At 44.6% G+C, this 13,172-nt stretch overlaps 1 protein-coding gene across 18 annotated transcripts in view; it reads right to left on the minus strand.

Annotated features, from left to right (window-relative positions):
* Positions 1–7,158, minus strand: part of PCMTD2 (protein-L-isoaspartate (D-aspartate) O-methyltransferase domain containing 2) — a 56,571-nt gene extending 49,413 nt beyond the window's left edge. For 7 of the 18 annotated variants that reach the window (XM_081557327.1, XM_081557330.1, XM_081557323.1 and 4 more), the window contains exons 1-2: positions 5,647–5,727; positions 1,235–1,565 (exon numbers count right to left, since the gene is read on the minus strand). In XM_081557327.1, coding sequence (XP_081413453.1) covers positions 1,235–1,541 — 307 coding nt within the window. In that variant the 5' untranslated portion in view covers positions 1,542–1,565; positions 5,647–5,727. Of the gene's footprint in view, positions 1–1,234; positions 1,566–5,564; positions 5,744–7,007 lie in introns of those variants that run through there. The other 11 variants (XM_081557331.1, XM_081557335.1, XM_081557328.1 and 8 more) reach the window with 3 other exon arrangements.
* Between the last annotated feature and the right edge of the window lie 6,014 nt (positions 7,159–13,172).

The following is a 13,172-nucleotide window of genomic DNA, read 5'->3' on the forward strand; positions in this document are numbered from 1 at the left end:
TCACTAATTCCAGAATGATGAAAAACCTGAGCTCTCTTTGCAAAGCAGTCTCAATCCAAGACAAGTTCAAAAAGCATTTAGCCTAAAAAAAACAAGAACACAAAAACTACACATTTAATAATCTGAAGATATAGCCCAAATTTATATTTTATAGCCCAAAGTCAGATGATCAGAAACTCAAAACTTTACCAAATTCTGAAGTATATGAACTTATAAAGCAACCAAAATTTTCATTCCATACCCACAAAAGCAACTGTGACTACTAAGATTTTCTAAAGTGCCTGTAATAACCACAGAGAAACAATGTTGTAATGTACTGCTAATGATTAAACTTGACTTTTAAGCTGTTATTACTTGAAATCACCAATATTCAGAATCTTACACTGACTTGATAACAACGTTAAGATACGTAAGCCAAAAACTTAAGATATTTAGCAAACCCTGTCAGTTCCAACAGCCATTTATACCAAGACCCCAGCAGCCTTGGGCCAGCCATGTCTTCCTTCACCCAGGGCACCAGCCCACTTCCTCCGCAGTGCCCTTTCCTAAAGCACAGAGTGGCTCCTAGCCCTCCTCTCGCAGAACTGTTCACCTGAGTGAAAACAGACACCTGTCCCCCACTACCGCATTTAACATGAGGCAGGAATCTTTAAAATCTTCAGTAATCTGAAAATGATGTTTCAGTATTAAAATGGTCAGTTTCCATGTATAGTCTCACAACTTATTTGTTTGAGAAAACAGGCTAAAGGGCTTCAAATAGCATAACTTGTGAAATCTTTCCTACCTCTGGAATACATCTGAAAATAACGTACAAGTATTAACTCTTAGTATTAAAACAACAAAAAACAAAAACTGCTTGGAAGAACTTTTAACTGCCAGGGACTTTAAAGTTAATTATTCCAGTTTAGAGATAATGACAGGGAGGCTGAGTGATTGTATTAATCGAGAAATCACCGTAAGGTCCAGATTTATACAATCTCTAGGTCCTCTGCTGTCCAAGAGGAAGCTGTGCTGGTCAGATGCTGGAGGTACAGGTGGGGGCAACAGGAAAGCTCCAGAGGGACTCTTCTGTTCATGACGGCAATTTCTCCATTAATACCATCACCCCCAAACCCAAGAGCTGTGTGGACACCACGGTGGCTGGGCAGGCCAAGGGCAGTTACAACTCGGCCCCCACTAAGGACAGGCTGCCAGCAGGCTCTCCTTCCTGCACGTGAGACAGAGCCAGACTCACCGAGGATGAGCCCCACCATGGAGCTGAGGTAGCCAGTGCCACTGCCCAGGTTCAAGAATGAGAGGCCAGGCTGCAGGTCCAGGGCCTCCATCACCTCCGAGTAGATGCACGGAGCAGAGAGGTGGATGTTGCCATGCTTCCACGCTAAATCTTTATATGCATTCTCTTTAAATTCTTCGAGGTAATAGTCTGCACGGTCAATAGCTCGGAAAGCCTGCTCCACCAGCTCAGAGCGGATGTACTGCGCCTCCTTCAGATTGTCTATCAGCTCGTCGTTGTCCTCACCAGCACTCACTGCGCCTCCCATCTTCGAGATCACGCTCAGGCAAAGCTGCAGTTTTAGAATTTTCAAAAGAGCTATTCACGTTAAAGGTTAAAGCAGAACAATAAAAGTCCTAAACACACACCAATTTCAGATTCTGAATTCTAAAAATAATACTGATGGAATATACTTACTCAACACCCAGTCCCTTACACTACCTCCCTCCACTTCCAAGGATGCCAGACCCAGAACAACAACAAAAAAAGTCAAATTTCAAATTTAATTATATTCACCCAAAAATAAGTTGTAATTTATAATATCAACTGAATACAAATGAACATGTGATACCTAACACACAGCTGACAACTTAAAAACATCACTGAAGAATTCAAGACTTTACTAAAAGTCATCATTCTAGAAAGTCAAGCAATTAGGATTAAAAATATCTTGCTTATACATCTATCTTAACAAGGATATTTCCACATATGGAAAAATAATTGAATGTAAACATGAAAAGAGAGTAGATATATTTACTAAAAAATCATTCTAAGAGGGATTTTTTTTGAATATTTCAAGTGCTATAGATCTTTTGAAAATAAATCTTTAAAAGCAAAAAAAAAAAAATTAAATTCAGGTCAATAAATACTAAAAAGGTATTCACTGTTACTTTGAAATTCAAATTCAACTGTTGTCTTATATTTTGCCTAGCATTTCCAAATCCCACATGCCCATAAATATCAAGTCAAGCAAACCATTCGATCTTTGATTTGGATGTTCTGATGTAAAAACTTCAGGCCAAAACAACATCCACAAAACTCTCTTCTCCCTGGAACATACTGTGACAAAAACCTCATTTTAACAAATACAGAACTGTCTCTAGGCTGCAACTCTGGAGCAGGCGACTCCTAGAATTCCCTCAACTCCTGAGAAATAGCTACTATACCACCACCTCTTCAACAATAAAAACTACATTTCTGCTCTCTTCCAAACTGCCTTCAAGGAGAAAAAATAACATGTCCTCCTCTCGGAGCCAACTACTAAAGTACAATGTATCCTCATCTGATTCCCAGGGAAAATGCTCCTGCATCTGTAGAGGTTTTACTCTTCCTGAAAAACTCCAATTTTATACTCACCACATGCGACTCTGACTTCATATAAAATGGTAATGTTTTAGCAAACACTTTGATATTAACTGCTGGGGGGGAAAAAAGAAAAAACCTGACATCACAAAGACTGATATGTTTTCCGAATCAGCATGATGTCCATAATGTTACATTTTTATTATTACAAAGTTTATGCTTGCTTCTCCCTCACAATCCTGAGGACTTCTAACAGTAGAATGAGAGTCACAAAAACTGCTGCTAGAAAAATTCCATACACACACCACACACACAAAACTAGCAACTGCGGTGGGAGAGCATGCCCCAGGAATGAAAGTTACTGACCACATGCATGAATCTTCAGCTTCTCACAAGGACACAAAGTGTGTGAAAGGTGGGGGCTTAACACAAGCACTCTTCCATTTTATGACTGGAGCAATTCATCTTCATCGTTCAGATTTTAAAGCAGAATATGAGACTTCTCAAGTCACTAGGATTGCCCAGTTATTTGATTCTCACCCTGTTTTTAAGTTGTTTCAGAGCCCTTGGTGGTTACAGACCATCACCAACTAACTCAGCCAGAGAGGATAAAGTGTTAATGAGGTCAAATTCAATCCTCGATGAACCACTTAGTTCTGAGGCTAATGCCGATACCCCTAGGCTAGGACAATCATCTTAAGATTTGGGTCACTAGTTAAAAGTGGAGTCCTGTTTGGCTGCTTCAGGGAAAGGTCTAGCTCTCACACATCCTCTAGAGTGGATGTGAAAGCCACCTCTTCACCCAGAAACCCCGAGTGTAATGTTCTGTCCTCAGAAAGCAAACACCAAGTAAATGATGGGTATGTTTCACTGTCTACCAAGTATTTATCCCTTATTTTCAACTTTGCCTCACTTTAAGAGTTTAATCCACATGCAAAGGCTAGCTTTTTAGTAAAAATAACTACAATCTTTTTACAGGCACTACCTGCCAGTCACGACCTCATTTTGGCTTCACAACATTCTGAGGCAACTTGGGAATGAAAAGTTGCTTTGCTCATGATCACACACCAGTCTGTAAGGAGAGCTGGCATTCAAACACAGGCCTGTGTTTTTTACCCTACACCAAATACTGCTTTGAAAAATTCTCAAGGGAGCAAAATTCTATAACTGAACACACTGGTATCTCCATCCAAAACAACAGGCTAAATAACTATGTGGTAACCTTATCTGCTGCCACTGGTGGGCTGCACGTGACCATCCGTAGGATCTGATATTTATTATTAACTTTGCCTGGCAACCTAACACTTCCTCACACTGAAAACAATCATTGCTTATTACTAACCATCAATGTGATCAGCTCTAATGCCACCAAAAACACCAACAACAGCCTCAGAGATGGCTTTGACAAACCAAATCTAGACCTACAATCCACTCTAATCCAAGTTTTCAAAGTAATGGCATATCATTTTCTGGATGCTTGACTGGTTACACTTTGCAACCCTTAATTCACCACTCCATTTAACTGGGCACTGCCCAGCAGGACAACCTTACTCTTGGGCTGCTCCTCCCAAAACCAACAGCTAGGGCACAGGGAGGAGGGGGCTGAGCAGGAGTAGGAAGGTCTCAGACTGGCAGCCAAAGAGGCTGTCACAGGGGCCAGATTAACACAGAGCGAAGCTCTGATAAGGGGGCCAAGATTCAAGTCTGCCCTCATCAGGCTACTTATTAACGGCAACATGGACAAAGTAACTCAGGTGGAAGATAAACTGGGGAAAAGAAAGCAAAATCACACCTCCTGCTGGAGGAATAAGGGAAGAAATGGAGACGTTTCTCCTTGTGAAAACCGGAACTCCTACAAGGAATGCAAGGGATTTGTTTTCAAATACTTGAAAGTCTGCCATATACACACTATTCATGGGCCTGAAAAAACCAGAGCAGTGGAACACATATTGGATGGAAAGAATTTCTACTTAACACACAAAAAAGCTTTCTAAAATCGAGGCTGGAAATACCGACACACTGTCAGAACAAGGAATCTCTCCCAACCAAGTGCAAGCATAGAGAGGCCAGGCGCTGGTCTCAGGAGCCTCAACCGTCCTCCCACCCAAGAGCGGCACGTTCGGACGTGAGTTATAGGAACCCGCCGGCTTTCACTTTTCACTTTCATGCATTGGAGAAGGAAATGGCAACCCACTCCAGTGTTCTTGCCTGGAGAATCCCAGGGACGGCGGAACCTGGCGGGCTGCCGTCTATGGGGTCGCACAGAGTCGGACACGACTGAAGCGACTTAGCAGCAGCAGCAGCAGCCGGCCCACCCAACACTACAAATGCAGTTGCTTACTTCAGCCCCTCCCTGGCCAGAAAGAACGAAGAAAACTTTAGCAGGCACAGAAACCAAGTGGGGATTTAGAGAAAGGCCTTTTTTGAGGTGCAAACATCAACCTGGGAGAGGCAGGCCCTGGCAAACACAAAACACAGGCACCACAGCCAGGAGAGCTCCCTTCCCAACTGGAGACCTCTTCCAGGTCTTGCCTGAAGCTAAGTCCCCAAGGCTGGAAGAGCCAACTCTTCCTTAAGCCAGACTCTCCCACCTTCTGAAAAGGCACAACCTGTTTCAAACCTCTGTAACTCTTCTCGTGCCGCGCTAAAGGCAAACGTTTCCTACTTAGTAATTTAGGGACGAGCTGCGCGTCTGGAGAGTTAAGTCAACCCAAGGGGTGTGAGCACTGCGCACGGAGACAGACCTCGGGACCCCCGGGAACCCACGCGGGCTAACCCCCGAGGGGGCGGGAGTGGGGGGAGCTGCCTGGGATGAGGAGGGGCGTTCATGCTGGGGTGGGGGCGAGAGAGCAGCGGAAAAGGCCCGGAGGACACGGAGAGGAGGAAGCGCCCCCGGGGGAGGGACCTGGAGCCCGCGCCCAGCGGGAGGGAAGGTATAGAGAGGAGAGAGGAAGGGAGAGGGGGCCGAAGGGACGCACCGCCCCCCTACCTCCGCAGGCCGGGCCGAGAGCTGCGGCGGCGGCTCTACCTCCCGCCTCGGCCGGCCCGCGGGGTCGGCCGCCGGCCCGCACCTGCAGCTCCTCCGGCGCCCCTCGGCCGGGAGCCCCTCGCCCCGCCGCCTGCCGATTCGCAGCGCCGACCTCTGCCGCTGTAAACATCCGCCGCCCCACTGCGCCTGCGCGCGCAACGGCCCTAATGCGCGTGCGCCGCGGCCCAGCGCCTAAAGGGGCAACAGCGCAGCTGGAGCCGAATCCCGAGGTCTCGGCCAGCCCAGCGAGCTGTTCGGATGCGGAGGTCAAAGGGCATCCGCGAGTGAACGCTGTCACTTCCGGGCCCCAGCACGGGCCAAGAGCCAGCTGTGAGCACGACCGGCTGGGCTCACTCCTGTGGAAGTGACCTTCCAGGAGGGGGCCGACAGGTGAGGAAGAAATGCAAACACGGGCGATGGACAGTAACTGGCACGGTGGTGGCTACTGTGGCTTGAGTGACCCGGAAGAGACATTCGAGCGAAGATCTGCAAGACAAGAAGCATCCAGCTGTGCCAAGAGAAGTCCAGTGGCTTCAGGCCAGGGAGAGCTGAAGTGGCCAGGAGCCCCTGGCATGCCCACCCCTGCGAGGGGGGGTCCACTCCCATACCTGCTCACCCACCCTCACTGGTTTCACTGCTGCCTTCACCAGCTCCGCATCTTGATCTTTATCAGCCCTTCCTGGGAGAGTTGTCCCGGCGTCAGTCAGGATCTTTCTGCGTCTCAGAAGTGGCCTGCCCCAGCGTCCTGGTCCACTAGCAGATCCTCCAGGTTACCTCCACCAGCCACCCATGCAGCCCTGGGGCCTTCTGCCCCCTGATGCCACCCACTGTTGTGGGCTACCTGCCTGGCCCTCCCAGTAGACTCTGTGAGATCTGCCTCTATCCTACTTTTGCTCAGCACAAACCTCACATAGGTTTTCCAACTAGTTTTTAGCAACAGAACCCATTGTTTAGACACAGCCCTGTATCTTACCCCTATATTCTACAGCTACAGGCATTGCTGCCTGAGCCCCTCCTGCCCCCACTTTCCTCCCCAGACTTGGGCTCCACTCAGAGCATAGTTTGCACCACTTTCCATGGTTCCAGGGAAGGCCTGCTTCCCTTGGTGGTCCACAGCCCTGAATCAGCGACCCTGAGGTTGCTGCCAACATTGTGACAGTCACACTAGCTCTCTGAGCCCTTCCTCCCCAAGTGCCTGTGATTGTCTGCAGCAGAGGCCCTGAAGCCATCCTTGACCTCTCCCTGCTGTGAGCAGATACCCTCTCCATACACCCCACCCTGCTTTGGCCTTGCTTCCCTCGTGTCTACTACCGAGGCCTCTTCACTGGCCTCCCACCTCACATCTTACAGCCTTCCCTGGGCTCTGTCCAGTGGTCTTCCTAATAGATATGACAGATAACATACCATCAGTATTAGTCTTTGTAGCGCGTCATGCTGAGAACTTTACAGAGCTTATTTCCTTGCAGTGGATACTAGCATGCTCTCCAAGAAGGAGAGGAGCACCCCGGATGGTGGGAGTTGGCCTAACTCACAGCAAGGCACCATGGTTGTCCTCCTGGACATGCACACCTGGCAGAGGAGCTGCACTGTGATAAAGGCCACGTCATAATTGTGTCCAGGCACAGGTCAAATCTAGGTCCCTGTGCCACCAGCGTGCCCTCTCCCACCCCACAGCAGTGAGCCCCATTCCTCTGTCAACACAACTGAGCTTCCCTCTGCCCTGCCACTCACCGGTATCACTGGTTTAGATGCCCCTGCTTCCTGACAGCATCCAGCCCACGCTGTTTCTCTGCCTATGAAAGAAATGTCAGTGCCCTGCCAAGGCTACCAGACACATCAGTAGTTGGGTAAGCTGGGATTAGTCTTGGTCCCAGGGATTGGAGTCCACACCACTGGGAGTGACCCCATGAAATCCCAGACACTCCACTCTCAGACTCTAATAAAACAGAGCCCCAGGCTCTCCCTCTCCCACTCTGACCTTGCTGTGTAACCCTGAGGTTTGTTACGTACCCTCCAGGACCTGTGAGTGAGAAATCTTGTTCCTCACAATTCCCTCATGGTTTTTGCTGAAGTGCATCCAGTGATCATATACGAACCACAAGGGGCGGTCCAGCCACAACTGCCCCAGCAGCAGGAGTAGAAGGGATGTCTCTGGGGCTCACTACGAATAATACACACCCAGAAAGTTCTAAGGCATTCCTAGCTGAGATCATTACCATCAATAGGCTGGGGTTGACACGTCAAAGGGTGAATTAAATCCAAAGTGAGCAGAAGAAAAGAAATAATACAAATCAGAGCAGAAATAAATGAAACTGAAAGCAAATCAATTGAGGAAATGAGTGAAATCACAGGTGGTTCTCTGAAAAGCTTGATAAAATTGGTAAACCTCTAGCCAGGCTAATCAAGAAAAAAAGATACAAATTATTAATTATCAGAAGCAAAATAAGGATCATCACTATGGTTCCTATTAACATGAGGAGGATAATAAAAGAATATTGTGAACAACTCTAGCTTACAAATGTGATAATTAAAAAATGAACCAGTTCCTTTTAAGACACAAGTTAACAAACTCATACAAGGATATATAGATCATCTGAGTAGTCCTACATCTATTAAATCAATAATTAATAACCTTTCAAAACAGAAAGTACCAGGCACAGATGGGTCTACTGGTGAATTCTACCAAATACTTAAGGAAGGAATGATACCAGTTATATGATCTCTTCTGGGAAGTAGAAGCTAGGTGACACTTCCTAACTCTTTCTAGGAGAGCAGAATTGCCCTAATACTAAAACTAGACAAAGACATTACAAGAAACAGAAAGCACAAACCAATATCTCTCAAGAACATAGACATAAAAATCCAATGTATACAAATTTAATCCAGTATGTATAGAATGAATTACACACTATAACCAAGTAAAGTTTATGCCAGGGATGCAAAGCTAGTTTAACATTTCAGTGTAATATATTACATCAATAGGCTAAAGAAGAAAAAGCCTTAGGATCATATCGATAGACAGAAAAACATCTGACCAATCCAATACCCATTCACTGTAAAGACTAAGCAAACTAGAATTAGAAGGAAACTTTCTCAACTTAATAACATCTACAAGAAACCACAGCCAACATCATACTTATTGGTGAAAAGATGCTTTCCCATAAAATGAGGAGTAAGGCAAGAATGTTCTCACCACTTGTACTGTGAGCTCTAGATAATCCAATAAGACAGGAAATGGAGAAAAAAGGTATACAGATTTGGAAGGAAGAAATAGTTGTCTTTGTTTATAGATAACAAGATTGTCTACATAGAATGTACACCAAAATCTGTTAAACATAAGCAAATAAACAAAAACCTCCTAAAGTCATAAATGATTGTAGCAAGGTTCCAGAATACAATTTTAATAGACAAAAATCTGTCTTTGGACAGTGGTCCAATGGTTAAGAATCCAACTGCCAATGCAGAGGACATGGGTTCAATGCCTCGTCTGGGAAGATCCCACATGCTTCGGAACTACTAAGCCCCATGCACTGCCACTACTGAAGCCCATGAGCTGCCTAGAGCCTGTGCTCTGCAACAAAAGAAGCCACCGCAATGAGAAGCCTTCACACCGAAACTAGAGTATCTCCTGCTTGCCACAACTAGAGAAAGCCCACAAGTAGCAACGAAGACCCAGTACAGCCAAAAATAAAATAAATGAATAAATCTTTTTTTTAAAAAATCTCTCTTTCATATTTACCAGCAATGGACAATTGGAATTTGAAATAATAAACATGACAACATTTACATTAGCACCAAAAAAAAAAAACCCTTGGGTATAAATCTTACCCAAAAAAGTACAAGATGGATAAGAGAAAAACTATAATACTCTGATTAAATAAATCAAAGAAAACCTAAATAACTGAATAGAGATTCCGTATTTACAGGTAGGAAGACTCAATGTTGTTAAAATGTCAATTCTTCCCACGTTGATCTGTAGATCCAATGCAATCTAATCAAAATCCCAGCACACTGTTTTGTGAATATCAACAAACTGATTTAAAGTTTATGTGGCAAGGAAAAAAAAAGAATATCCAACACAATATTGAAGGAGTAGAATAAAATTAGAGGGCTGACACTGCTCGACTTTAAGACTTACTTTAAACTTACAGTAATGAGTAATGATGACAGTAGTGGTATTGATTAAAGAATAGACAAATAGGTCAATAAAACAGAATAGAGGGCCCAGAAAAAGACCTATACAAATACAGTCAACTGTTCTTTGACAAAGGAGCAAATCAATTCAATGGAGAAAAGGCAGTCTTTTCAACAAATGGTCCTAGAACAGCTGAAACACACACAGAAGTGGATCTGCACACAAACCTCACAGTCATCACCTTAAAGTTCTGGAAAAAAATCAGGGAGACCTTTGGCTTGGCAATGATATTTTATATATAGTTTTAATGACGTGAATCATGAAAGAAAAAAAATGATAAAGTGGATTTCATCAAAATTGAAAACTTCTGCTCTGTGAAAGACACTATTAAGAGAATGAAAGGATAAGTCACAGACAGAAACTATTTGCCGAACACATAACTGATAAAGGACTTATATCCAAAATATATAAAGAACTCTTAAAACTCAACAGCAACAAAAACTAAATAACCCAATTAAAAGATGGGCCAAAGACCTGAACAGACACCTCAGCAAAAAAAGATATACAGATGGCAAATAAGCATACAAAAAGATGTTCAACATCCTATGTCATCAGGAAATGCAAATTAAAATAATGAGATATACTGCACACCTGTTACAATGGCTAAAACCCAAAACACTGACAACACCAAACGCTAATTAGAATGGAGTACTGGGAACTCTCATTCGTCTCTGGTAGGAATACAAAATAGTACAGCCACTTTGAAATACAGTTTGGCAGTTTCTTACAAAGCAAACCAGTCTTATCATTAGATACGACAGTTTCCTTGGTATTTACCCAAAGGAGTTGCAAACTTGTGTACACACAGAAATCTGCACAGGAATGTTTATAGCAATTTATTCATAATTGCCAGTTTTTGTACACAACTGTGGCACATCGCAACAGTGGAATATTATTCAACACTAAAATGAAATGAGTTACCAGGCCATGGAGAGACAGGGAGAAACCTTATATGCTTATTTCTAAACTAAAGAAACCAGTCTTAAAAGGCTACAGATTGTGTGGTTCCATACATACTGTATAATATGACATTTCAGAAAGAGCAAAACTGTAGAAACAGTAAAAAGATTAGTGGTTTCCAGGGATGGGGCGGGGGAAAAGTAAAAGTGAAAGTCACTCAGTTGTGTCCAACTCTGCAACCCCATGGACTATACAGTCCATGGAATTCTCCAGGCCAGAATACTGGAGTGGGTAGCCTTTCCCTTCTCCAGGGGGTCTCCCCAACCCAGGGATCAAACCCAGGTCTCCCATATTATAGGCAGATTCTTTACCAGCTGAGCCACAAGGGAAGTCCTTGTGGGGTAGGGGGAAGGGAGATAAACAAACAGAGCACAGGGGTTTTTAGGGCAGTGAAGCTATTCTGTGTGATACTGTAGCGGTGGCTGTAGGGCATGTGCCTTGTCAGAACTCATAGAATGTACAACACCATGAGCAACCTTAATGTAAATTGTGGACTTCAATAGTGTATCAATATTGGTACATCAGTTGTAACAATGTACCACAAAAATGCAAGATGTTAATAATAGGGGAAACTGTTTGCAGGGAAGAGAGGATATATGAGAATTCTCTGTATTACCCCCTCAATATTTCTGTAAACATAAAACTACTCTCAAAAATGAAGTATATTAGTTTGTTTGGTTTTTTTTAAAAGGAGACAATTTTTTTTTCCAGCGGTACAAAAGCTAGAAGCAGCAGACCCACACATGAAATGATAAAGCTAGTCTTTCATACCGAAAGCAATAAGAGATGGAAACACAGATCTACACAAAAGAATGAAGAGCTCTAAAAATGATAATTATGTGGGTAAATATGTAAGATTATTTTCTTAGTGGACCTCAGTCCTGGATAAGGGTGTCACTTCTCACTTTACTTGCTGTGGTGTTGTCTGTTTTTACTATGGGGTAGAATTGCTTTTGCGATTACAGTAACTAAAACACACCTCCCACCCTTCACCCCGCAGCCATCAGCCTCACTTCCGATATCTCCTCTGGTGAAGGAAGGGCTCTCACCCACTCTTGGCATCTCGGGCCTCTAAGTGAGTTTACTGCCCACAGACGCATCAAACTTCACTGCAGGGGGTGGGTGGGTGGTCAAGGTGGGGACCACAGCCCAAATGACTGTTACACCTGGACCATCTCTCCTGACTCTGGCGGTCAGAGAAGTGAGCCAAGAGGGGTCCACACCCTGGTTTCAGGCCACAGCAATGACAAGATGCAAAACTGACCACAAGGCGTCACCACTGTGTGCTGAAAGCATCCAAAGTAGGTTGTGTGAAGAGAAAAAAAAGTTTGATCTTCCTCATTTTAAGCCATCTGTAGTGAAATTAACCACGGTTTTAGACATGAGTCGAAGCTTCTCTGCTATTTGTACTATAAAGTGACTATAAATTTTAATTTTGATCTGAAAATACTGGTGAACTTACATGTATTCACGTACGTAAAATAACTGGAAAGGGATTCTGAAAAATAACGTCTCATCTTAAACCACCTTAAAAAAAGGTTAGAAATGCATGGGCACAGGGAAGGAATCTGCAATGATTACTTTTGTGTGTCCACTTGACTAAGTTACGGTGCTCAGATATTTTGTCAAATACCAGTTAGGTACTGTTGTGAAGGTATTTTTAAAATGTGGTTAACATTTATATCAGTTAATTTTGAATAAAGCAAATTATCTGTCAAAATGTAGGAGGGCCTCATCCATGTATCTGGGGCCCTAAGAGCAAAGACGGAGATCCCTCCCCACGCCCCCACCCCCCATCCCCTTCTCCTGGGGCCACCGAAGAAGGGATTCCGCCGCCAAACATCACTTTTTCCCAGGTCTCCAGATTGCTGGCCTGCTCTGCAGATTTCAGACTTATACCCGCACACTATATGAGCCAGTTCCTGACAACACATCTCTCTTGATATACAGATATAAATGTAAGCTTGCAGAAAGAGACACAGCTGATACAAATATTACCTGTTGGTTCTGTTTCTCTGGAGAACCTTATAACCGGGTCCTTCCACAGAAGGGGTGCCAGACCAGGGTCCAGAAGTCTGTCTGCCGGACCCCTGGGGAGGAAGCACCCCCAAGAAGCTGACACCCCCATTTCTTAGGATGCTGTTCCCAGGTTCAAGGGTCCCCTCCCCCTTAGCCAGCCCCTTAGCCACCCCCCACTATGTTTTGTGACTCATGAGACGGAAAGCTTGAGGGGAGAGCATGAGTGGCTAACAGCCTTGGAGTCATGGGCTGGTCTAGAGAGAGCAAACTCCAGGAACTCTGGCTGCAGCTGTCGGTGGACAAGACCAGGTACTAGGGGTGGGCGGCGGCAGCAGACACCTTCAACCTGTGGTCACCAGGTGGGTGGCACAGCACTGCCCTGGGTGGCACCTGCA

Source organism: Giraffa tippelskirchi, chromosome 13 (assembly GCF_054371585.1).
Source record: "Giraffa tippelskirchi isolate mGirTip1 chromosome 13, T2T-mGirTip1v1.2.pri, whole genome shotgun sequence".
NCBI classification, from domain to species: domain Eukaryota; kingdom Metazoa; phylum Chordata; class Mammalia; order Artiodactyla; family Giraffidae; genus Giraffa; species Giraffa tippelskirchi.